This window comes from Bison bison, unplaced genomic scaffold, assembly GCF_000754665.1.
Source record: "Bison bison bison isolate TAMUID 2011002044 unplaced genomic scaffold, Bison_UMD1.0 scf7180017864101, whole genome shotgun sequence".
Classification (NCBI taxonomy): domain Eukaryota; kingdom Metazoa; phylum Chordata; class Mammalia; order Artiodactyla; family Bovidae; genus Bison; species Bison bison.
In genome coordinates, this window is record NW_011494673.1 from 1662820 (window position 1) to 1687588 (window position 24769).

Below are 24769 nucleotides of genomic sequence, written 5' to 3' on the forward strand. Positions count from 1 at the left end.
GCCAAAGAGATGTAGGGTGAGGCGTGTAAAGGAAGACCTTTTTTACCTTCTTGAGGGTAAAACATGAGAATGAAAATCCTAGTGATGGACACGAGTGATGGGCCTGGAGGTTTAGGCATTGGCCTGTCCAAAGGTAGGCCTGGAGCATGGGCCCCAGGGAGCCTGGTAACTTCTGAGAAAGCAGATTTGTGACCTAGGACCCTCTCATTTTAGCAACGTGATTGAACCCCAGTCTGGGACAGATGCTTCTTGGGATGCTGGAGACTACCTGGGGTGGAACTGCAGAAGGAGAGTGAATAGGGCTTTTTCTTTCACCAGGACCCATGGAATCAACACAATAAAATTAACAGGGTTAAGTAGGCAGATTTGTGGGTTTGGAGGCATAATTGGTCCTATTTTTCTCTAGTCTTGACCTAACTGGAGTTCACTGGGTATGTAATGGAAAAAAAACAACCAGCTTGATATAAAAATACAGGAAATGCCTGCAATCACTGCTGATTACAGTAGCAGCTTTCCTTCTGTTATTTTTGTGAAGGAAAAAAAAAAAAAAAACAGGATTTGTTAGGTTTGGTTTTGCCTTTTTTCCCCCTTTCCTAAATGGTAGAAACAATTTAGCCTATTCTTTTTAGGGCATTCTTTACTCTAGCTAAATGATGTCATTTAATCTTTATAAATAAGGGATGGGATGGGTCAAAGAAGACATTCAAATTCTATCTTTAATATAACTCCTGTAAATATAAAATATATTCAAATGGTTCCAAATATGGTTTATTGGTCCTGGGGGCTCATGTTTTCCGAATTTCCTCCAATTCCTAATCTCTCTAGGCTGAACAGGAAGAACCAAGCTTTTAGCATACTGCCTGGTTTTACAGTGAGGTTTATATTAGTTCTAGGAGAGGTAATACTGTTTCCAGTGATTTCTTTTCCCAGAAACCATCACTTTTTAGCAAGTTGAAGACTCCTGCAATGAGACCTTCTGAGCCAGTGGACTGAGAGACACACAATGTCCCATCAGCAGAGAGAGCGCTGGGCTCTCATCAACCGGGGGCTATCAGGCCGCATCCCACCCAGTGTGTTAGTGGAAGTCAGCTAGCAAATCTTGATTTTGGCTTCAGGGTTCTCAATTTCTGTTGCTGGAATTTGGATCAAATAGGTGAAATCTGTAGTTACAATGTGTTTTAAAGCACCACCAAGAAATTTGTGGATTCCCTGGCCTCCAGCTGGGAGGACTCTGGGAGCTTGCAGATGGGAAACTCACTGGGCGCTGCACGGAACATGCTGGAATCTGCAGGTAGAGCCATGAGGCCCCTTTGTTCCTGAGGCTCCAAGAAGTGTTGTCATTCTAGATAATGGAGCAAGAAACTCGGTTCCTTATTAGCATAGCACTAAGGAGGATTTGATTCTACTTAAAAAGAAGGATTTGACTCTTACACAGCAGCCCTGTTTGGGGAAAAGGCAATGAAATCAGGCTGGGAACACTGTCATTGGCTATAGTTTCTTTGCCCCTGCTGAGATTAGAGCGGGTGATCCCTGATGCTCCTCTGGCACAAAGACTCTCAGTGGTACTGACAGTCTGGAGTTAGTTTTGGTTGTGCGGCTGAAAAGGGGGTGCTGTTGCTGGTGTGGCTAGAGGCCGAGGCTGCTGCTGAACGTCCTGCGATGCACTCACAGGGCCGCCCCCGCAGCAAACTGTCCAGCCCGAGATGTGAGTAGCACAAGGAAGATAAACCCTGCCCCAGCTCCAGAGCTCTGCGATTATGCAACCCTAAAGCTTGGAGAGGTCATGAGTTAACAGGACCCTTGTTTTGGCTGCTAAGGCTTATGCAGTTTAGGTGGGGTACAGCCAGAACTGCAGACTTTTCAGACCTTGAAGAAACCAGATCAGGCTTTTTGAATCCTTTTGGAGACAGAAGAAGACATTTCCTCTCCTTTTTTCCACTCAGCAAGGTTCTACAATTTAACTTCTTAGACTATATTGGATATTCTTTCAAAGGGTACCATCCATATTAGAAAAACCAAAGGTTGTTGGGTTGGGGATGTTTTTCTTTTTTTTCTTTTTTGATAAATATCAAATCAAGACATAGTTAATCTATCCATATTGTAAAAACTAGAATAGCCTAAATATGATCTTCTATTCTTATTAATTTCCCACCTCTGTGGTCTTCTATATGTTTCCCATAAACATGTGGCAATATCCATTCCCAGACGAAAACCACTCCTCTCCAGATAAATTTTATTTCAAACAAAACACATTTTTTCAAAAGTCATTTTGCCATCACAACTCGATCTAACCGGAGCACCTTCATCTTACCCCACCCTTTCAGTGTCTTTTATGGGGAAGTTTATGCCAGCAATGGTTTGGTGTTCTAGGGATTAAAAGGATTAAGAACACACAGACAGACAATTTTCATTTCCACTTTGGTGCACCCATCGTAAAGTAAACATTACATGGTTTATGGCCTCTTGGGACCAGACTGTCTTGAACATTTTATGGCATGAGGGGGGCCCCACCCTACATGCTGAAAGAAGTTTCCCAGGTCTGTTCTCTCTGACACCAAGGTGCCCAGGGCATGCTCTCCCCATCTTTGACACCCACTTGTGGATGTCTGCAAACACCTGCCCAGTCTGTACCACACAGCACAATGGACTCTGAGATAGTATAGGTGCCCATGGGGAACTTACAGGACCTGAAATTGTGTCGGGCTTGTAGGGGATGGCTAGAGAATGTCAATCAATTTGTTGATGTGAAATTCTGGGATGATGGTCAGGCTTATCAATTTCAGTACAAGGATCATATAGCAGTGGGTGTTTGGCACACGTCATGAGGCATATTCAGACTAAAGTCAGACCAGCATGCAATCTCTGAACACATACAACCTGTCCTCATACACCTGATCACATACCAAAAATGGTGCTCGTAGGTGCCTTGGAACAGGAGTTAGGCTCTGATCATAGAAGGAAGAGCACAATTCTTTCTGATCAGTCAGCTCATTCATGGACTAGGCCTCTCCCAAACTGTGTTTGTGGGTTACTTAAGAGCAAAAGAGACCAGAGAAACATTTATGCCTGCCCCCATTTTATCCCCCCCTTCTTTCCTCCCTCCCTCCCTCTTCACCTCCCTTCCTCCCACCTCCCTCCTTTCCTTCCTAGTTCTTTTTTCTTACTGAGGTATAATAGGCCTATAGCAAAATATGCATTTCCCAGATGTTAACGAATTTTTACATAATTGTACACCTATGTAACCCAGACTGAGATAGAGACTGTTTCTTGCAGCCCAGCAGGCTGATGCCTCCTCAGTCAGTACCATCCTTATCCTAGGGGTTACTACCATTCTGACCATAAGTAAGTTTTATATTTAGGTCTCTTTAAAACTGACCTTAGTGCTAAAATAATCTACATAACCTTCATTGTCTCCCTCTGATATTGCCCAAGTCTGGGTTGATCTTGCCCAAGTCTGGGTTGGTACGTGAAGCTCCTCATATTGAAAATTATTAATAATGATTATTGAGAAATTAAATCATGCCCAGCAATAAGTGTTTTTCCATCTGTTCTTTCATTTAACCCCTGGGAACACAGCCTGTGAGGTAGATAGCATTGTCCCTATTTTACAGATGAAGAAACTGAGACTTCAAGTTGTAACAGAAAACAAGAGGTTCCAGAACCAGGAAGTGGGGGAGCAGCATTGGAACCTGGCTCCTTTGACACCACAGGCTATATTCCTTAGCACTATGCCAACAAGCATGTTCCTCCATTATACTTAGAAGACCTAGCAAAGCCAAATTATTTTTCCTATAAAATTGAGTTCAATACTCCCTAGTAAAAGTGGAGGAGAGATTCTAGAAAACTTTACCAGACCGTCTTGCTGTTGGTCATTGTGGCAGTATTTACTGCCCAGTGGTCATAGCCTGAAACCTCTCTTGTAATGTATGTTTAAGTTTAAGAAATATGTTTACTCAAGTTCACTAGCAAAAATGTGCAAATACAAGGAAAGGAAAAGCTTTACAAAGGAAAACACTTGAGCCCCCACCCCCTTTTTTTTGGTCAACACACTGCTCATAGGAAACTCAGAGTGAAAAGATAAGCAAGTCACACCCTTTAATGTCTCAAACTATTACCTCTCAGTTGTGGAAGTTACTGGGGAGTAGTGAGACTAGAATAAGGTTCAATGAGAGAATGAAGATAAAAGATTTGGAGAGAGTCAAAAGCAAGACCCAAAAAGAAAAGAATTATTTCTCTTGGGGGAATGAACAATTTCTCTCTTGTTTACTATTTGGCCACCTGATGCAAAGAACTGACTCATTAGAAAAGACTCTGATGCTGGGAAAGATTGAAGGCAGGAGGAGAAGGGGATGACAGAGGATGAGATGGTTGGATAGCATCACCGACTCAATAGACTTGAATTTGAGCAAGCTCCGGGAGTTGGTGATGGACAGGGAAGCCTGGCGTGCTGCAATCTATGGGGTCGCAAAGAATCAGACATGACTGACCAACTGAACTGAACTTACTGTTTAGGATCCTGAAGAGTTGTTTTGTATCACAGAGATCAAAAGCACATATATTGGTTTTTACATTACATGATGTTTCCCCTTAGGTGGTGAGGATTAGCACCTTTTCAAGCACAGAGTAATGAGGTTCCCAGTAATGAATGAAGAGATTTATGAGGTACATACTGATGCAAGGGGAAGCAAACTCAAGGCATGGCTGATTTCAAGCAACTGATAGCAGTCAAGTGATTTCTCTGAGTCTCCTAGTTAGACATGTGGTTTTTAAATGCTGTGTGCTCAGTCACTCAGTCATGTCCGAATTTTTGCAACCCCGTGGACTGCAGCCAGTCAGGCTCCTCTATCCTTGGGCAGTCTCCAAGCAAGAATGCTGGGGTGGGTTGCCATGCCCTTCTCCAGGGTATCTTCCCAACCCAGGGAGCGAACCCACGTCTCCCGTATTGCAGGCAGATTCTTTATCGACTGAGCCACTAGGGAAGCCTGGTTTTTAAATGTTTGCTTGTAAATGAAGATATGAGGGCACTATTTTTATTTCTAATTACAGTGGCATTGCTGCCGCGAGGAGTATGAATAGACAATCATCTGGGAAGAATTTCCTCTTAAGGAACGTGCTGTTTCTTCAGTCGTGTCCAACTCTTTGGAACCCCATGGACTGTAGCCCGCCAGGCTCCTCTGTCCATAGGATTCTCCAGGCAAGAATACTGGAGTGGGTTGCCATTGCCTGCTCCACCTCTTAAGGAATAGTTCAATTTAATCAGCTGATATTAGTAGACTCAAGTTCCCCCTCCTCTGTGAAACCTTATTTGACCAGTACCCTTGACACTACCCTATAATTATATGTTCACTCCCCAACTGGATGTCCCTATTTGTGTTAAAAAAAAAAAAAAAAATGACCATGTAAATCCATGGCTCTACATGTTAGGGCCTCTGGGTGGAGGAAAGAGGGCATATTCTGGGTCCTTAGTACCTCATTCATTGATCTAACTTTGATAGACTTAAACACTTTAAAGACTGGGAACAAGTCTTATATCTCTCTGATCTTCCATTATATCTAACAAAGATCTTTACATAGTCCTTGTGGTGAATGATAAGGATAATTGTGTTGTATGTTTATATAATGTCAGATGACCCTGAACAATTAAAAATATTTCTCCACTAGCAGCCTCCACGTAATTGGTAAATATGGTGAGTCTCAAAAAGAACTCCTTACACACAGTTAAATCTTTTCTAGAAAAAATGTCACACTTGGATTCTCTCACTGGGGCACAAATAAGACACTTTGGTAATGATTTGTTTTGCCCACTTTAGCCATTAATTGCCCAATACGGACACGACTGAGTGGCTTCGCTTTCGCTTCTCTCTGTAGCAATTTCTCGAATTCTACTTCGCTGACTTTAGTCATACGCTATGCTAAGTCACTTCAGTTGTGTCCGACTCTGTGTGACCCCATAGATGGCAGCCCACCAGGCTCCCCCGTCCCTGGGATTCTCCAGGCAAGAACACCAGAGTGGGTTGCCATTTCCTTCTCCAATGCATGAAAATGAAAAGAGAAAGTGAAGTCGCTCAGTCACATCCGACCCTTAGTGACCCCATGGACTGCAGCCTACCAGGCTCCTCCGTCCATGGGATTTTCCAGGCAAGAGTACTGGAGTGGGGTGCCATTGCCTTCTCCTTTTAGTCATATATATGTATACAAACTTTAGAAAATTCGAATTCAGTTGATTTGCATTTATATTTATCTAAATATTAGTAGAAATGTCTTTGGAAAATGAGTGGATGTTCTGTACACAGTTCACACATTCCATGGAACTCAGTGATCCATATTCTAACAGAAAGGAAAAACTAGCATGGTCCCCAGTGACTTTGGGGTTGCATTTTAGGTAGCAATGATTGGGTTTACTAGTTTGAGTTAATGAGAATTTATCTGGAAGAAAGGAATCTTTTCTGAAGTTTGTATATTGGTCCAGAGTTTGGCTCTTACCATGCAGAACTTAAAGAGAGTAGGAGAGACAGAAGTCAGTTTCCTGGATAGGGTTAAGTATATCAAGAGGGAAATGAATTAGTCATTCACTTCATCTAGCCAAAGTAACTGGTGAAATTTTTCAACTTTTTAGTCTCTTTAAGTAATTTCCTTCTACTAAGTTCACACATGCCGATAAACACATACCAAAAATAAAAAAAATTAACAAGTGAAGGTCCTTAGTAGGTACATAAGTAAGCGCCCTCTGAGAAAAACAAATGTTTCAGCCTATGACAATGAGTCATTCCTAATTCACATTAGGATTAAATAAGCATGAAAATCAACGTCCATTCTGTACATAATTACTGCCATAATAAACTGGAGTGTGAATCAAGATCCAGTTGTACGTGTCTCCATTGTATCTAAGTGAAATACTTGTTTAAAATGATTAAAAATTATTCAAGGCAAGTTAATCTGTACAAACATCAGGGCAAATGTAAGCAACAGGATTGGGACTGCCAAGCCATGGCACTAATAGCCCAACAGGTTGGTTCTTGTAGAGTGCGTCTATTAGGCAGGGTTATTTTATCAGCTTAGCATCCAAGCTGTGGCACAGACAACACTAAGTTTCCAGAAGAAAGTTACCTCATGGATCTTTCTTTAGTAAGTGCTCCCAAGTGCTGCCTGTCTTGGAAGCTGACCCCCTTCAGCCCACAGAGCTCTCTCTGGGTTTCCTCTGAGCACCTCTGTTCATTTTTATGAAGTCAGCCATTACACTTTTAGCAGGTGCTGAATATATCTATCCCAGGCACAGTGAGAGGTCCTGTGGGGATGAAGTGGTGAACTCGACTGGGTCGCTTCATCCCCTCCTTGTGCCCAGTGGGGGAGATAGACAAACAGGCATTCACATTTCCTTGTCACGAATAGTATGGTGGGGGAAGTCCAGATACCTTGGCACTTCTTAGGAGGAGCACTGAACCTAACTGGAGGAGCTCATGAAAGTTTCTTACAGGAAATGCTGGGAGGTGACCAGTGAGGAGTGAGGAAGAGTGTTCTAGGCAGAGGACAGTTTCTGCAAAAACCTAAACATGAGCACTTACTATTTATACCTTTTATTTCATGCTTCTTGATACTTGACTCTGTATTTCCCATTGTAGTGTTGGAGTAGAAGCTTTTTTTTTCCCAGCAGAAACTTTCTTTAGTATCCTTGGGTCTCCCCAAGAGTTTGGCAACTGTGAGTTTCCTTCCCACTTGCCTGGAGGGTGAATGGTGGTGCCCCAGGTTCTCAGGGAAGCTGGGAGGAAAGAGCGGGGAGCACAGGGGAAGCAGACCCTGTGCCTAGGGGCCGGGCAGCACTCAGGACAGACGGGGTGAGACGAGGAGCCCTGGGCGGTGAAGACGCGCTTTGCTCAGTGACATTTTCCTTAAGACCCAGCATTAATAGGCTTACCCGAGATGAGCTCTTTTGAAACATGGGTGTTGTCCTTGAGCTTTAAAAACTAGAGTCTATTTGTGCTATTTTAAGCTTCCAGACCCTTAGCCTAGGAGTTGAAGGGCAAAGTATGGAAAAAAGCAAGGATTTGGGGCCAGAAAAACCTACAGATTTGGGCCTTCCCAGTAGCTCTGCTGCTTTAGTTTCGATTCTTTATTTAGCTTTCAGGTTTGTTCAGTTCAAACTCGTTGATCCTTGCCCTTAAACAATTCATCATTGATATTTTCTTCACAGATTGCTAAAACCCTGGATTCCTCATCTCTTAATACAGTGTCCTACAGGAGGATTCCTCTAGGTTTTTATAATATGCTTAATGTTTTTTCTTATTTTTAAGATGGAGTAGAAACAGCTGTATAGACCCTTTTTTTTTTTTTTTTTAAGGGAGAGAGCCTTAAACCAGCATCTGATCCTAACCTCTAAGCTGCTGGGTCATGTCAACATACACTGAGTAGCTGTTATTTGCCTCAGCCTTCTCTTAGAGCATGAAGACCAATGCAGTTGGTATTGCTGGTCCTCACTGTTCTTCTCAATATCGGTCTCAGCTCCCAACCAGCACTGGGCACAGAGTAAGTGGTCAACAGTTTTTCGTGAATGTATGGTGACTAGCAGGCCCTCTCCACTCTCAAAATCATTGGCTTGGATCCTGAGATAGTTCAAGTTTGTAAGCCTTTGACAATGAGCAGCTGTCATCACGAGCAACCCATGTGAGTGAGGGGTATTTAGATTGGCCTGGGACTGGGAGGGGGTTAGTCAAGGGTCTTAATAGTAAGCACAGCTCTGGCTAACTTGTACAACAAAGGAATTTGTTGGACAGAGATAGAGTAGATCATAGACACAACAGGCAAGCTGGAAAATCAAGGGGAAAATGGGCAGGGACCAAGGAGGCTGGATACACCCATGTCTCTTAAACTTGACCATGGCACACCGCAGTCTGAACAGCTCACAGGCCCTTCATGCCTCATGCCTCAAAAGTCCTAGAAGTATCAAAATGGACATGCCTGAATGTCCCATGCCCTTCCACAACTCACACCCAAGGTACCCACCCACTCCTCCCATAACAAAGTCAAGTAGAGTGGGAAATTAAGGCAAAATCTAAGCAACATAGCCCACATTCTACAATTCCTATTTATATTTCCTCATTCTGGTTTTCCCTTCTGTCGGTGGTGGTGGTGGTTTGCCACTGTGTTGCTCTTTTACAGTGTCACTTAGAATGTAGTAAGTCTAAAAAATCCAACAGACTTTCAAATCTGTTTCTCTGGCAGATAGGCATTTTTTGGTTGGTTAGAGAGGAGTAAGAAACTAGTGGTTTGAATGATCATGTTTGGAAATTGCTCATGAAAAGGAATTAAAACTGATCTTTGTCAAGTACCCACTCTGCGCCAGGAACCATAATGAATTCTTCACATATGATCTCATTTAAGCATCACATTAAGCCTTTGGCATGAGTATTGTTATCCCCATTTTACAGGTGAGGGGCCTGCGGCTCTGTGAGCATCAGTCGCTGTCTTTACATTATTCTTGATAATAATTCAGTCAGAGTAATCTTTAAACTCACATCTGTGAAACATCACAGTCTCCTGCTTGGTCTCTGGTTCTCTGCCTTACTAATCCTCCCATGGCATCACAGAGAGTCCCTGTTTTGGTGAACATCCCCTAATCCTTATGTCATGACCTTTAGCCAGTTTTCCAAGGGCCCCAAATCTAGACTGCTTTTGACCATTAAAAATAAGATTGACAAGCCAATGAAGTGTCATTATTTAGAAATCAGCTGGACGACCACACACTAAAAGACTTTCTGGTCTGAAAATTTGGGTGGGTGATCTTGGAGTGACAGCACCAGAGAACAACCAGGCTGTCGGGGTTAATGACCTCTCTTGGCACTTGCACTGGGGCAAGCATTGTGGGCCTGGGGAGGATGTGGATGGTGGAGCAGATGTGGGTCCTTCTTTGGGCAGCTTATAGCTTCTCAGGAAGTCCTTCAGTGCCAAGGTCTCTACCATCCAGTGTAGACACATGTGGACTGTGTGGTTAGGAGCTCGCTCTGCAAGGTGCAGGCCTTCGTTCCTACCTCGACACTAACCATAGGCTTTTAGACAAGCTGTTCACCCTCTCAAGGTCTCAGTTTTGCCATCCATAAAACAGGAGTGATGTTAATCCCATTTCAGAGAATTTGGGGGAGAATTTGATGAGATCTTCTACATGAGGTGCAGCACGGTGGCTTTAGGATTTTCTCCTGGCTCCACCTACAGGTGGCAGAAGCCAAATCTTAGAATTCTGTCTCTTGGAAGTCATCTCACAAAGGCCCATGCACTTAGAAGGTGCTCAATAAATGCTTGTCGCTTAATGGAAAAGAAACAAGGACATGGACCAGAGTTCATCCCAGGCAAAATATTGATAGCACTTTCATTTCTTAACATGTTATTTATTGTTATATTAATTGATTATCAATTTCCATATTAGAATGTAAACTCCATGAGGGCAGGGAATTTGTTTCATCCATAATGAGAGCAGTACATGTCACACAGTAGCTGTTCAGTAAATATTTGAATGCATGAATAAATGGTCTTTCCTATGAAAGGGAAATAAGTTGGCTAGAAACCTGTGGGCAGTCTCTGCCCTGTAACCTCCTAGCCCTAGGCAGACCGTCCCACTGTCCCACGGAGACTCCAGCCAACTTGGGTTCCTGCTGGCAGCCACCCACAGGAAGCTGCCTGTGCTTGCCCCTTGGCCCCAGCCAGCCAGCTCACCTGTGAGGCCCAGAGCAGAGCTTTTCAGATTGGCAACTGCTTAGTCTGATGTCATAAAACTCACTGAGAATTGCTGCCATTTGGGTTTATGATTTTCATTGTTTTATAGTTTATACTTGTGCCCTGCAGTGATTTTCCATTAAATCAGAACATTTATGTTTCAAAAAAGAGCTGATGTGGTTGTGGAGATATATATATATCTTAAAAGCTGATCGCTGGCAATTAAAAACTGACAGTTATCAGCAGATTAGGAAATTAGCATTTGTTTAATAACATTCTATTTGAAGCTCTTAGTGCCTGAAATTTTTTTTTAGCCTGATAAGGTGGCAGATTTTACATTTGTATATACTGAAGGCTTCAAGTGTAATTGTTGTTTCTACCCCTGTTAGCATAAACCAGTAGGTAAAAATAAGTTGCAAAATTGGGAAGGAACCAATGACAGAGTATAGTCTAAGAAGTTAACTAAAACTTCTATTGATTTTATGTAAAACATATCCTATAGGTACATGTATTATACTATATATACATAAAATAATTATATAGAATATGAATATATATATACAAATTATTATACTAAATATTCATTATATATATTAATCATAATAGATGCTTTATTACAGACATACTTTGTGTAATAGGCAACATACAACTCCCAACATCTCTCTGTATTTGGTATGTATTAATCCTACTGTATATTATATATATGTACAGTTCAGTTGACCCTTGAACAGCACAGGGATTAGAGGAACCAAGCAAAAAGTTCATGCAAAAAGTTATACATGCAAGCTTCATGTATAAACTTCATGCAAAAAACTTCATGTATAAGTTACAATCAACCCTTCATACTCATGGTTCCATATTCACAGATTTAACCAACTGTGGAGTGTTCAGTACGTCTTTATAGGAAATAAAACCATCAGATTGACTTGGTTTGATCTCCTTGCAGTCCAAGGGACTCTTAAGAGTCTTCTCCAATACCACATTTCAAAGCATCGATTCTTTGGCACTCAGCCTTCTTTATGGTCCAACTCTCACATCCATATATGACTACTGGAAAAACCATAGCTTTGACTAGATGGACCTTTGTCGGCAAAGTAATGCCTCTGATTTTTAATATGCTGTCTATGTTGGTCATAGCTTTTCTTCCAAGGAGCAAGCATCTTTTAATTTCATGGCTGCAGTCACCACCTGCAGTGATTCTGGAGCCCAAGAAAAGAAAGTCTGTCACTATTTCCATTGTTTCCCCATCTATTTGCCATGAAGTGATGGGACCGGATGCCATGATCTTAGTTTTTTGAATGTTGAGTTTTAAGCCAGCTTTTTCACTCTCTTCTTTCACTTTGATCGAGAGCCTCCTCAATTCCTTTTAACTTTCTGCCATAAGGGTGGTGTCATCTGCATATCTGAGGTTATTGATATTTCTGCCGGCAGTCTTGATTCCAGCTTGTGCTTCATCCAGCCCCACGTTTCGCATCATGTACTCTGCATATAAGATGAATAACCAAGGTGACAATATACAGTCTTGATGTATTCCTTTCCCAGTTTGGAACCAGTCCATTGTTCCATGTCCGGTTTTAACTGTTGCTTCTTGGCCTGCATACAGATTTCTCAGGAAGAGGTAAGATGGTCTGGTATTCCCATCTCTTAAAGAATTTTCCACAGTTTATTGTGATCCACATAGTCAAAGGCTTTGGCATAGTCAATGAAGCAGAAGTAAATATTTTTATGAAACTCTCTTGCTTTTTCTGTGATCCAGCGGATGTTGGCAATTTGATCTCTAGTTCCTCTGCCTTTTCTAAATCCAGCTTGAACATCTGGAAGTTCAAGTTTCCCATACTGTTGAAGCCTCACTTGGAGAATTTTGAGCATTACTTTGCTAGCATATGAGATGAGTGCAATTGTGCAGTAGTTTGAACATTCTTTGGCATTGCCTTTCTTTGGGATTGGAATGAAAACTGACTTTTTCCAGTCCTGTGGCCACTGCTGAGTTTTCCAAATTTGCTGGCATATTGAGTACAGCACTTTCACAGCATCATCTTTTAGGACTTGAAATATCTCAGCTGGAATTCTATCACGTCCACTAGCTTTGTCTGTAGTGATGCTTCCTAAGGCCCAGTTGGCTTCGGATTCCAGGATGCCTGGCTCTAAGTGAGTGATCACACCATAGCGGTGTTTTGGGTCATTAAGATCTTTTTTGTATAGTTCTTCCATGTATTCTTGCCACCTTTTCTTAATATCTTCTGCTTCTATTAGGTCTATACCATTTCTGTTCTTTTTATGTGCCCATCTTTGCATGAAATGTTCCCTTGGTAGCTCTAATTTTCTTGAAGAGATCTTTAGTTTTTCCCATTCAGTTGTTTTCCTCTATTTCTTAGCATTGATCATTTAGGAAGGCTTTCTTACCTCTCCTTGCTATTCTTTGGAACTCTATATTCAGATGGGTCTCATCCATATCTATGCCCAGACAACCTGCTCTACTGTGAGGATATGTTCAGCTGGTGATTGCCGGCCAAGTCACTCTGAATTTTAACTGAATGACATCACTAAAATCCAAATTCTGCTTCAAGAATGATCCTATGGTTTAAAAAAGAAAAAAAAAAAAAAAAAGGCAGCTGACTCAGGCTGGATTCAGAGGTGGGATAAAGAGGTGACCACTAGGAGAGTGCTGGAGGGAACCTCCGCCCCCTCCAGGCAGAATTTGGAAAGTGGTATTGCACCATCTCCTCCACTAACTCTCCAGTCTTCTGACAAGTCTATGGAGGTTCCTGAGGGAAGTTGCATATATCAAGCTGCAAATGCCCATCTTAGCTTAATGACACTTAACAGATTTGCAAGTCATCAGAAGGACTTGTCGTTTAGGGGAGAGTAATTTTTCAAGGTAAGGGAGTGAAAAATATACCCTGAGTGCAGTTTTCCGCTCCAGTGGAGCAGTAGGTAGGGAGTGCCAGGGAGGGCAGCCAGAGGGCTGTGAGGCTGGTGGAGTAGAGAGAGGGACCCAGGAAACTGGACTGTTGTTGGGCTACTCCTCCACTCACGACGAGGAGGAGGAGGGAAAGCTGCTAGGTCCTTCTCGGTTAGAGCCTGGAAGCCTCCTGGAGAACATGGAGATCCAGTGTGTTTTCTCTGAATGAAAGTTCTTCCTATGTGGACACTAGGTTGTCTTATGCAGGGACATATCTCCCAGTGTCACTTGCAGAATTGTTACTTTATTTTTTTTTCCTGAGTGAAATTTTGGAAATTCCTTCTCTTTTTCCCTTTGACACGTTTGACATTTTCTTTTCTTTACTAACACTATTCACCAGGCCACCCCTGGCACATGATACCTCTGTTGATTTGGCAAGTCATTTCTTAAAATATATAATTTATTATTAGTGTGTGCTAAGTTAATGGCAACCCACTCCAGTGTTCTTGCTTGGAGAATCCCAGGGATGGGGGAGCCTGGTGGGCTGCCATCTTTGGGGTCACACAGAGTCGGACACGACTGAAGTGACTTAGCAGCAGCAGCAAGTTACTTTAGTCATGTTCAACTCTTTGTGACCCTATGGACTGTAGCCTGCCAGGCTCCTCTGTCCATGGGATTCTCTAGGCAGGAGTACTGGAAAGGGTTAGAATACTAGAGTAGGTTATTGTTAGTAGTATTATCATTACTATTATTATTATTTCTGAATTGGAGTCACAAAGCATAAAGAGAAAATATCATAAATATAAATAAAGGTAAGCAATGTATCTCCCTGGGCCTAAGTTGGATAGAAAGAACTTGGAGCTGCTGGATCACCAAACTTGAGGCCCCCAGCAGCATGCCAGTGACTGACCAGGCCCTTTGGTAGACTGTTCCTCCTCCTTGGGCTTCCTGGACATTAAGCGTCCTGAGCTTCCTCTCTGGTTGTTTGGTTGCAAGTCCCACCCATTAAATGCTGGGCTTGCTCACAGACCAATCTTAGCTTTCTTCTCTTCTCACACTATACTATCTATCTTCTCAGAAAATCCCACCCATACTCATTCATTCTCCAGCCCAAACCTTCCTATATCACCACCTGGTCAGCATGTTCAATTAGGTGTTGCCAAGGTATCTCAGACTTGCACTATGCAAGTTGAACTACTGGTCAACCCCTGCCCTCACTCCACAACCTGGACCTCCCCAGTATATATATAGTAGGTGCCTCATAAATATTTATCAAGTGGAGCACTCTTCAGTGCTCCAGCACTCCCAGCTCTAATTGTCTTTGTTTCATAAACTTTGCCAGATTATGTCCTCCCTGATAAAAGAGAGGAAGCTTTTTGACCTGCCTCGTCCTCATGGACCTGTGCATCCCCCTTAGCCCAAGGCCACAAACACACGTGTGGCATGAACACAGCAGGTTCCCGCCCCTAGCAGCCTGTATGCCTACACATGCGCGTACACCAACACCTCTCATCAGCTGAAAGGCACCACTCGGTCTCAAAGCAAGTACCTTCTGTGGCCAAATTAAACAAATATAAATATACAACTTCTTTTTTTAAGAATAATAAAATCTGTTTTCTGTCCCTTCAGAGGTCAGTCCATTGTCAGCTCCCTGGCCTTGCCCGAGGCCTCTGACATCCTCCAAGTAACTTGGGTGACCCCCGCTTTGCAGGAAGACGTGCTTGCCCTACATCCTCCTCAACTTGTTGGAGTTGCATTTGCGTTTTCTCAGCTCTTTATCTGGGCTGGGCTGACCTGTGAGGGACTGATCACTCTCTGAGCACGTGGCTCCTTGCGTAGCTGGACATGGAAGCCATACACTCACAATATGGCAATTTCTCATCCTGACAAGAGTTTGAAGAGTGGTTTTCTGGCCTTCCTGTCCGGGAATTCTGAGCCCTGACTAGGCTTCCATAGTCCACTTCCGCCAGACTCCAGGCATACCCCCAGAAAGGGTGCTCTTGGTCCTTTGGCTGGAGTAGCCCTTTCTATGATGACAGAATGCTGGCTGGGTTCTGAGCTGCAAATCGCTGGGCCCAAAACAGACAAGACCAGCAGCCCTTGCCTTCTAAGGACAGTGATGGTATCCTGTTTGTCCCTCTGGTATAGAACTTACCATCCCAAGTATTCTGGACTCATGTCCACTTGTGTCTTGAAGACAGAGAGCTTTCCTTGAGGAGAGGGACTGTGTCCTCTCTCAGTATCCTTGGGGCCTAGCTCTAAAGCAGACCCTGAGTGGCCTCTCAGTAAATAGTCTGAAGCATTATGTAGTAGGGCCAAGTAGGCAATGGATGTATTAGGAGTTGTTGTCATGCCACTGAGTAGACTGTCCTTAGAATGGGCTTAATATGGATCCTGCCCATTATATGGATCCAGACACTCAACAAACATTGAAGGCCAGGCATTTTGAAGGCTCTAGGCACCAAGTTGCAGACACAAAGACATCATTCTCGTGGAGCTCATGTGAGGGAAACTGTAAACTCAAGGACATAAACAAGCAAAGTAATTGCAAATTGTAATCATCGTTGCAAAGGAAATGACCAGGGTGACTGAAAATAAAGGAAGGGGAGGGGCAAGAGGTGATGGGATGCTTTACACAGGGTGGCCAAGAAAGGCATCTTTGAGAAAAGGGGATGGAGACCAGAATGCCAAGGAGCCTATTCTCTAGGGAGAGGAAACAGCCATGTGGGATAGGTCTCGAGGCGGGAAAGTGCTTAGTGAGCTTGAGGAGCTGCCACACAAACCCTGTGGCTGGACAAAGGGGAAACGGGCACCAAACGAGGCAGGGAAGGGCCAGCCCCAAGGCCAGAGTAAGGCTCTTAGGTGCCATTCTGACTGCCATGGAAGCTGTTGGCATCAACAAAGGATTCTTCCTGCATGAAACCAGAGAATGGACTGGAAGGCGTAAGAGAACATTAGATTCAGCTGCCTCTGGGGGTTTTGGCCTTAGTTTTAGTATTTTTTTAAAGAACAGTGTATCTTAGTAGTTGCATATATTATCTGAAAATAGGATCATCTGACTGGAGGAGTCATGATCCACAAAATTCATTTCTCTATGCATTCCTTTCTTCATTCCTCTGACCAACAGGTTTTGAGAAGCTAGAATGCTTCCGGCACTGGAGGGATTCCCAGGCCCTGCCCCCATGGAGTGGGGCATTGTGGAAGACAGATACTCCTAGTGGGGCCTGTGCCAAGACATTGAGGCAGGAGGCAGTCTCAAACATCTAGGAAACCACCCACAGGCCCCACGTTTGGATTTTGAGGGGATATGTTGAGGGATGAGGCTAAAAGGCCAGGCTGGTGGAGACCACACAGCATCTCGCACACCATGTTAGAAAGCGAGTTCATGGGGGTGCCCTTGAAGAACGCAAGTAGTATGAGAGAGTGGTCAGATTTACATTTTGTATCAAAATGTCTGCTGGCAAAGGTTTGCTCAGGAGTAGAAAGGGAAACATGTGGTGTCCAACAGCCAGGATTGCAAGTTCAAGCTTGGTGTGTTCCAGCTGCCTTAGCTTCCCAGGATCTTAGAGGAAAGGTCCTAGGGGATTAATGTATCCAGTCATTGTACCTCATAGTTGAGGACAGTAAAGCTCAGAAGAGCAGCTTGCTGGAAGTCACCATTGTCTTTGGTCCTGGTCTGTACACTGAACCCCAGATAGCCATTTCAAAGCCAAGTTGATTGGTGACTAAGTGTTAAGTGTCAGGTCAGGGCAGCCCATCTTCCTTGCCTATTTCCCATCAGTGGAGGTCAGGATATTATCCGTGAGTATTAAGGATAAGAATTTGCTTTCATTACTGTGGGTGAAAAAAAAAAAAGTAATTGGAGAATCATGCGATCAGACAAATGATTCAACAGTGATTCCAGGTCTTAATGCCCAGGTAAAGCCCCAGGCTGTTTATTTTGGCCATGAACAGGGATGCTCTTTAACACTTCAAGTTTCCAGTTGTCTGCTGTCTTCAGACAGGGGGTCTTCTATTTGGTCCAAACTGCAGTGTGTAGCTTATCAGTTACATCTTATAACCATGTTGCCATGAGTCAACAGCAACCACCACCCCAAAAGCAAAAATTGTGTTTTCAGTCCCACAAAAGGGCACAAGCGTGGTACAGCACTTTTTTTCCTCCCCAGATGACACAGCAAAGTGGGATTGAGAAGTGGGAGTTGATGTCAGGCAGCACCAGCTCTGTCACTCTCCACCTCTGGGTTCTGGACCAGGTCAGTGACATCTGAGACCCTTCTTCCTCCTCCTTAAGAAGGAGAGAATAACAATCTGACCAGATTCACAGACTATTTGTGAGATTAAATGAGATAATGTGTGTAAAAGATGTACCACTGAGCCTGGGCATACAAAAGCATCTGAAAAAAAAAATGGAGGTTATGACTTGGTTCCTAAATGAATGAACTTTTTCCTATGACTTGGAGAAAGATTTCTTTGCAGACTGGCCCAGAGTGAAATATTATTAACTCTCAGAGAGTGGAGATTTTTTTTTAATCATTTACCTTGATTCTGAGAGCAAATTATGCTTTTCTGTTTGATGGAGAGGCAGGAGGTGCAGTCTGCTAGGCTTCTCATGTGCCATCTCGTCTGGCATAGGGTCATACTTGAGTGCCGTGGTCTCCCTGGGAGAAACGGGAGGTGGCTGCAGCAGAGAAAGCAGGGAGAAAGGATGACAGCCGGTCACCAGCATTTGCTGCCATCTTGAGGGGAGTCTGCATTGAAGGGGCAAATGGTCTTTCTGTTGAGCTTATTATTAAGTTTATGAAAGTGTTTGACGTCATCTGCCAGAAGAGCCTGGATTCCCATTTGATTAACCACAGTCATTTGCAAGTCTCCACTACTTGCCCAAAAACAAGCAGAGTTTCTTCATAACCTCCCCCTGAGGGCCTGTTCTCTGGTGATCCAAATACTTGGCATCCCAAGAAGTAATCTTTTGCATCTCTTATCTTCACATAAATGGAAGAATTTACTGTCGTTTCTGTGGCACTCAGGCCTGAGCTTTGTGGAATTAGCCTGCTGGTGGGGTGCGCATACCAGGAAGTGAGGGTACTAAAATAAATGGAGCCAGGGTGAAGAAGACAGGCACATATGGGTCTCTTCCTTTAGGGCGCGTTTTCAAGTCAAGAAAAACAATTTTTTTTTTTTTACTCTTTTCTTCTGAGTCTCATGGGTGCCAACCCTTTGCTAAATGCTCTGTGGTTTACAGAAGAGTTTCTTGGCCTTTATTCCTGGGAAACCTAACCATCAAATTGAAAGTGAAGTCCCTCAGTCGAGTCCGACTCTTTGCGACCTCATGGACTGTAGCCTATCAGGCTCCTCTGTCCATGGGATTTTCCAGGCAAGAGTGCTGGAGTGGATTCCTTTTCCAGGGGATCTTCCCTACCCAGGAATCGAACCCGGGTCTCCCGCATTGCCGGCAGACGCTTTACCGTCTGAGCCACCAGGGAAGCCCCATCAAATTGGGGCACTATAATTTTACAAATGGCAAAGAATGAAATTTTCAGTCGAGATGGTGCTGTGGGAGGAAAGAGGGCTGTACCCAACTTCTGAAGTGCCAACCCCAACTCACGTCACTAAGCTTTGTGCCCCCCAGGTTCTTTATCTGTAAATAGGGGGTGGTGCTACCCACTGCCTAGGGCTGTTGTGATGAGTAAGAAAGATAAGGCGTGTGGTAGCTTTAAGGATGTGTAAGCCCAGAGCTTAGGAACAGGTTACAGCTGTGAACCACAACCACCCTGTGGGCCCCACTCCCAGCTGCGGAGATCCCAGGTCCTGAGCAGTTTGCTAACTAAGGGTCTGGGCGCTGTCACAGCAGTCCTGATTAGAAACACCTGTGTTGCCCCACCCCACACCGCCCCTCTCAGTCCCTACCTTCTTCCCATTGTTTTCTCCCCTGGGGCTGTAGGTGTTCCCATCAGGTGTCATTCCTCAGGCCCAGGGGAAAGGAATCTGTGATTTTTCTCTCTGGGCTGGACTGAAAATTTCGGTCTCTGTCCCCTTTAAGTGTCAGCTGTCGCTTTCTCTCATACGTTACAGTTGCATAGGCTTCTATTTTTCATCCCACAGTGTCTCTCTCTGTGGCTTATACACAGTAGAATGTGCACGTTGGTTGCTTTGTCATGTCCAACTTTTTGCGACCCCATGGACTGCAGCCCATGAGGCTCCTCTATACCCAACACGAGGTAATAAGTATTTTTCAAAAATTCTAGTGACTTGCCCTTACATGGCAAGTGGGTTTTAAGCAATGACTGTTAGAGATCCCCGTAGAGTACTGGGGCAACTACAGTGTCTCAGGCATTGTGCCTGAGCTTTCACGTTGGTTACATCATTCAGTCATGGTAGTGTTCTGCTTATTTTACAGAAAAGAGCACTGAGTCCTAAAGATATTTTGGACTAGTCCAACACCATCCAACTAAAAAGTAGCCTAGTTAGGATTTAGATACAGAGCTGTCTCACTGTCTATCAGGAAGTGACAAGTGGGGGTACCTCCCCAGCATCTTGGGTCACAACACAGAGGCATCCACAATTTCTTTGGCCATTAGGTGCATAAACAGCCATGGGGAGGGCGGGTAGGGGTGTACAATTCTAAGAAACCAAATTATGTATTTCAAACTGTCGTGGATACATTTCTAGAAATATCAACAGTTGATTCCATGTCATGCTAAAAGTATACTTTTGTTAAAAGTAAAAGTATAGTTCGACCTACTGCTAATCTCGCCCCATTTCTAACAGATGTGGTAGAAAGACCTCACTTCTCAGCATAAGAGCATTTCTTCCCCAGCTCACAGCAAACTCACTGTAGGGACCTTTGCTTTCATTCAAAGGTCCCTTTCCCTTTTTTCAACACAATAAGCTAGTATAGTTGATCAGAGAAGAAAAGTTAGGGTTTTTTTCCCCTCCTTAAACCAACTGCTAGGCCTCCCTGCCATCCCCATAGGTTTTACAGAATTTTTTTAAGTTATGTTGTTTAGAGAATTTCCTTTCTTGCTGTCTTTGAAATTTCTGGAAGAGAGATATGCTCCTTCCCCAAGGGAGCCTTGGTCTTACCATCCTGCCTCTAAATCAGCCCATCCCTGTCAGCCACTACGACCTCTCAGAGTCTGTAGTCCCCTTCTCACCACAAAGCCTTCCTTTCCCAGCCCGAAGGATCTGGGCCCAAGCAGCAGATAGAGATTTTCAGCTCACAGGTGGGTCTTGTATTTGGCATAAGGTGGTCACGGGCAGCTGTGTGGAGTTAGCATAGCATTGCTTCTCACCAACCTGTGGCCTTGGGCAAGTAACTCACCTTTTCTAAGCATTCATTTCTTCATACATTTAAAAAGGTGGTTGTTGATGCTAGATGTCAGCAGGGTTGTTGTGGTCAGGGTTCTTATCTCCCAGGATGAAATGGCAGAGGATTCCATGGGCAGATGCAGCCTTTCCTGGTAGCCAGAGCACGGCTCCCAAATCCCTCTTTGGCTTCATGCTCTGGGTCAGGCCATCTTGGAGCTTTTGATCATTGTTTAAGACTTAAATTTAAGGAGCAGTTGTCCACCAGACACCCTGCAAGGAGATGTTTAACAATGTCTAGAGCCATTTTTGGTTGTTACGAATTGGTGGGTGGGGGTTGCTAAGAGCATCTAATGTGTAGAGATGTGGATGCTACCAAACACCCTACAACGCACAGGACAGCCCTCCCACAACAAAGAATTATCCAGCATCAAATGCCAATCCAATGTGCCAAGGGTGAGAAACCCTGGACCAGAGGGACAGTATGTGACCTGCTCCCTACCTCTCCCTCCAGCCCCTACACAGCCCATTTGGATCTCTAGCAGCTGGGGGACGAATGGAGCCTCCATGGAAGTTCTCACAAATCCTCCATCAAGTAGGGAAATACAGGAAGATAGCCTTCATCCAGGTGCCACATGACAAGTGTATTCTGCCTGAGGAGGAAATTCTAGGAGCACCCCCCTAAAATCAGGAACTACCAAAAGTGCTCACTATCACCATTATTCTTTAGCATTGTTCTCAAGGTTCTAGTCAATACAACCAGATGGAAGAAATAGGTTAGAAATAGAATCACTGAAAAGGAAGAGATAAAAATAATCACTAATACAGATGATTTGGAAAAGCCAGGAGAATCAACTGGAGAACTCCTTTACAAAAACAAAAGTTCAGTATAGCGTCAGAGCACAGAATGGCTGGCAGAAATCAATAGTTAGTACAAACATGTGTAACTTGATAGAAAATATAATGGAAGACAAGACTGTATACAATAGAAATGTAAAATGTAAAATAGTAACTTGGGTTATTTAGAAGTAGATTCAGTTTGCAATTAACATGTAAAATCCAGACAACAGTGCTTTAAATAAAATACAAGTTTTTCTTTTTCATGTGAATGTTATTTGGAAGTATAGGTAGTCCAGTGACCATTCCTGGGGCAGGGTCCTTATCTTCAGGGTTGAAGGTGGCTGCTAGGATCCAGGCATTACATCCACATTCAAGTAATAGGCTAGAGGAAGAAACGAAAGAGAAGAGTAAGGCTCTTCCTTTCAAGGAGACTTTCACACATCTGATTGGCTAGAACCTAGTCACATAACCATGCCCAGCTCTAAAGAAGGCTATAAATCGTAGTTTATAGCTGCATCGCTGTGTGCTTGGCTTAAAAGAAATCAACATTCTTTCACTATGGCAGAGAGTGAGAGTGAATATTGGGACCACGGGCAGGCTGCCATGAAATGTAACAAAAAGGTAAAAGATCTACGAGAGAGAACTTTAAAATGCTCCGACAGGACACAGACGAGACTTGAACAAATGGAAAGACAAACAATGATATTGAATTGGAAGACTCAACATCACAGAAAGATCAATTCTCCCTGAGTTAATTTATAACTTTAAACATGTTTCCAATAAAAACATCACTAAGAATTTTTTTTTAAACTAGACAGATGATTCTAAAGTTCAAATGGAAAAATAAATAAGCAAGAGTAGCCAGGAACTTTTGAAAAAGGAGAAGGAGGGGACCAGCCCTACTGTCAATTAAAATATATTTTAAACCTACAATAATTTAAAAAGTGTGGTATAGATCAACGTTATAGAGTGAAGAGTAAAGGAATAAATCCAAATATATATGGACATTTAATACCAGTATTTGATAAAGGTAGTTTTTCAATTAATGAGGAAAAGATGAACTATTTAACATATGGGATTAGGACACTTTACTAGAAGTCTGAAAACAAAGTTGGATCTATACTCCCCACGTTTTATCAAGATAAATTCCAAGCATATCACGGACTTATCTTTATATAATGAAAGCATAAAAGTACTAGTGAAAACCCTTGGGAGAATGCTTTTATAACTTTGAAATAGGTAGAACAAAGCCTTTCAAATGAAAACATAAACTCTAAAACCTATAAAATTAAACATCAGTTCACTTACACCAAAAATAATATTGGCCTGGCAAGAACTGGCATAAGCAATGTCAAAGTCAAAGAATAACCTGGGACAAGCATTTGCAATTCTTAGCCCACACAAAGGTTGTTTCCTAATATAGAAAGAACTCCTGACAATCAACAAAAAACACACACCACAAAAGGAAAATGGGTAACAGACAATTCACGGAGAAAAAAAAATACAGATCACTTTTAAACCTAGGAAAATTGCTCAAACATACAGAGACACCTAAGGATATACACTGAAGTACTGTTTTTACCTATCAGACTACCAGAAACCTGATAACACACCACGGTAGCAAGCAGGAACAATCACCTACGCTTCTGGAAGTATAAATTGTTCAACCTCCAAGGAGAGCAGTTTGACAACATTCATCAAAGTCTACATTTTTGTACTATTAGACTCAAATTTCTAGGATATATGCACAATTACCTTCATATATGTAAAGATTTCATATGTACAAGCTAAGTCACAGCAGCGCTATTTATAATAGCACAATATTAGAAGCATCTTAAACAGGCTCCCCCAAAATATGATGGAGTATTATGCAACCATAGAAAAGAATTTGGAGGCTCTTCATGTACCAAGACAGAAAGATTTCCAGTATATCCAGTAAATAAGTAAAAGACACAAGGTACAAATGAGTGCATATAACAAGCTCCCAGTTAGTTAAAGGGGGGAAATGAATGTGTATTCACATTTTCTTATTTACATCTAAAGTGTGACCAAGAGGATGCACAAGGAATAAGTTAAAAGCAATTGCCTGTAGCAGGGAAGGGACAGAGGCAGAGGGGAGAATGTTTCCTATACGCCCTTTACACATGAATACATGAATGTATTACCTATTGAAAAAGATTGAGTGAAACTATTACTAGATCAGCTTAATAAAGGCCAGTCACATTGGCTCATATATAGGGAAAGGGATGTTGCTGTATTTGTTTCCATTATTAAAAGAAAAAAAAACCTATTCCTTAAACCAAAGGATCAATGATTTCGAACTGTGGTGTTGGAAAAGACTCTTGAGAGTCCCCTAGACTGCAAGGAGATCAAACCAGTCAATCCTAAAAAAAAATCAACCCTGAATACTCATTGGAAGGACTGATGCTCAAGCTCCAATACTTTGGTCACCTGATGCAAAGAGCTGACTCATTGGAAAAGACCCTGATGCTGGGAAAGATTGAAGGCAGAAGGAGAAGAGGGTGACATAGGATGAGATGGTTGGATGGCATCACCAATTCAATGGACAGGAACTTGGGCAAACTCTGGGAGATAGTGAGAAAGAGGGAGGCCTGGCATCCTGCAGTACCTAGGGTGGCAAAGAGTTAAACATAGCAACTGAACAACAACCCCATAAACAATGTTCCAGTCCTCAAAAGTGCCCTGACCTTGTATTTGGGGATTGAATAGAGAAGGATTCATGTCTAGGCAGGTGCCCCTCTTTGCAAAGCTGTCAGTCCGCAAGTTTGGCAAGTACCTACTCCTTGCTCATCCATGACCCAAGGGCCAGGGGAAATTTCTCTCAAAAGGAAAAGTCCAGTCACTCTCCCATGCAAACTGGACTGCAGAGAAGGCAAGGCTGGGAAAGGACTGTTTCTGACCCCGCTACTTGGGGAAGCTTAGACATCCCTAGAAAGAGGCAGCACTAGAAGCCCAGAGGAGAGAAATCCTGGGGCAGGAAGAGCAAGTAGAAAGGCAGGG

General features: G+C 43.1%; 1 protein-coding gene across 4 annotated transcripts in view; it reads left to right on the plus strand.

The window, feature by feature from the left end:
* The window catches only part of PRKCE (protein kinase C, epsilon), a 546168-nt gene that overhangs the window by 479992 nt on the left and 41407 nt on the right, over positions 1-24769 (plus strand). The window contains exon 13 of one of the 4 annotated variants that reach the window (XM_010838630.1): positions 5047-5384. The exons of the other annotated variants lie outside the window; for them this stretch is intronic. Coding sequence (XP_010836932.1) covers positions 5047-5239 — 193 coding nt within the window. The 3' untranslated portion in view covers positions 5240-5384. Of the gene's footprint in view, positions 1-5046; positions 5385-24769 lie in introns of those variants that run through there. 4 annotated transcript variants of the gene reach the window in all.